At 34.8% G+C, this 2322-nt stretch overlaps 1 protein-coding gene across 1 annotated transcript; it reads left to right on the top strand.

The window, feature by feature from the left end:
- The first annotated feature begins 637 nt into the window (after positions 1-637).
- LOC144997647 (zinc finger protein ZAT5-like) lies at positions 638-1800 on the top strand. The gene has a single exon (XM_078957531.1). The coding sequence runs from the start codon at positions 783-785 to the stop codon at positions 1623-1625; it is 843 nt and encodes a 280-aa protein (XP_078813657.1). The 5' UTR covers positions 638-782; the 3' UTR covers positions 1626-1800.
- Positions 1801-2322: the final 522 nt, after the last annotated feature.

Here is a 2322-nt window from a genome sequence, read left to right as displayed (position 1 = left end):
TTACAAGTTGATATAATTTAATGTATTTATTTAAATCAACAATTATAATTTGTTAATTAAAAAATATCTTTTAATTAATTTTTATTTAAAATAGTTTATTTGAAATAATTGATAAATAATTTTAATCTTTTTACTGTGAAAGTTTAATTAATTTTATTAACGTAGTTTTTAATGGATATATATATATATATATATATATATATATATATATATATATATATATATATATATATATATATATATATATATATATAATTTGACATTTATTGTGTAAGTTTATAAATGATTCTAGAGCACCAAAATAATAAAAATTAACGATTTTGATCACATTTCACGCAATTAGGAACATTAGAAAAATTATATTAATGGTGTAGTAGTACATAAGTATAATAACAAATATATCCAAAACTATTTTTCAAAATAACTGTACAAAACTGTTGTTCAAAATAACTACTTAAAAATGTTAAATGAAAGGTATTATTGAAGAGTTCATAAATAAAAGGAAGAAAAGAAAAAAGAAAGTGAAATAATTCCCTTTTTTATAGTAACTTCCAAGGTTGGAAAGGCAAAGTTAGATTGGTGGAGATACTCTCACGGTTACACTTCACGGAAGCGGCCCCCCTCTCGTTATCATCTCTCTCTCTCTCTCTCTCTCTCTCTCTCTCTCTCTCTCTCTCTCTCTCTCTCTCTCTCTCTCTCTCTCTCTCTCTCTCTCTCTCTCTCTCTCTGTATATATATATTACCAACCTTCGACGCCATCACTTCTCTTACTCCTCCTAAACATGGATGCTCATCAAAATGATTATAATTATCAGATCATGGAGGATTCAAGAAACATGGTCATTAGGGGGAGAAGAACCAAACGTCCACGACCCTCATCCCCTCTTGCTCTAACCATGGCTTCCACTTCATCCACCACCACAACCACCAGTGAAGGTGGTGATACAGAAAACCCTTATAACACCTTCTTCCACACGCCAACCAACTCGATCGAATTCACGAGAATCATTCAAGAAAACGACGACGAAGACATGGCAAACTGTTTGATTCTTCTTGCCCAGGGTCAATCTTCGCCACCACCACCACACAAAGCGGTGGTGGATACGTTATCCGGGTTTTATGTTTATGAATGCAAAACATGTAATCGTGGGTTCTCTTCGTTTCAAGCTCTCGGTGGCCATAGAGCCAGTCACAAGAAACCCCCTAAGCCTTCTTTAGAAGACAAGATTAGGCCAAATAACATGGTGAACCAAGTTGTGGATGTTCATCATAGCTCTACGACGCTATCTCTTAAAATTGGTTCCAGTCAGCAGACTCAATGTAGCCGAAGTGGCTCGACAAAGGCATCTAAGGTTCATGAATGTTCGATATGTGGTGCTGAATTTGCTTCTGGTCAGGCACTAGGTGGTCATATGAGACGACATAGGTCCATGCCCATGGCTACAACCACTTGTGGCAATTCCGGTGGGTGTCAAGATCCCAAGAAACCGAAAAACCTACTATCATTGGACTTGAATCTTCCTGCTCCAATTGAAGATGATCATCGGGAAACGAAATTCCCATTTCGATCCAAAGATCAAATGATCGTGTTCTCGAATTCTTCTCTTGTTCATTGTCATGTCTAACAACATGTTAACACTTTTTTTTTTTTTTTTTTCGATTTATAGTTGATTGTTAATTGTGTATAATGATTCTTTAAAATTCATTTATTTTGTTCATATAATTGATGTTCAGCATGGTTGAGTTCTTTGAAGTTATGTGGTTAATTACTTAATTATATACAAACCCATTTATTCTTTATTTTTGTGTCCTTTTTAATACCCCTACTTATATCCTTATCAAAATATAAAATTCATATCTATATCCAAACATATATTTAATTAGGATTCACAATGACATTAGCTACATATGGCGATGACAATTTCTGACCCTACCCTGACGACAAGTCGTCGCCATAGGGTATACAGACGACACATCGTCGGCACTAAGTCGTCGACATAGGTCAATATATCGTCGGTACAGGTATCGTCGGCATAGGTTCCCCCAATTCCGACCACATGTAGTCGGCACAACTTTCGTCCAACATATTTCGAAAAAAAAAGTAAAGTTTTATTAATTACCAGTGGCGATGATATGTCGTCGAGAAAGCTTTAGCAACAAATTGCCGTCAGCATAGATAGAAGCTATTACGACGACTAGTCGTCGGAAAAAGGTTTTCCACAGTTGTCAATTAAATACCTATAGCGACGACATGTCATCGGGATAGCCATTTTTTTTTACAGATTTTGTACATTACAATTTCTACATTTTTAACAAATCCAA

Source organism: Lactuca saligna, chromosome 1 (assembly GCF_052625555.1).
Source record: "Lactuca saligna cultivar CGN05327 chromosome 1, ASM5262555v1, whole genome shotgun sequence".
Lineage (NCBI taxonomy): Eukaryota > Viridiplantae > Streptophyta > Magnoliopsida > Asterales > Asteraceae > Lactuca > Lactuca saligna.
This window is presented reverse-complemented; position numbering and strand designations above follow the sequence as displayed.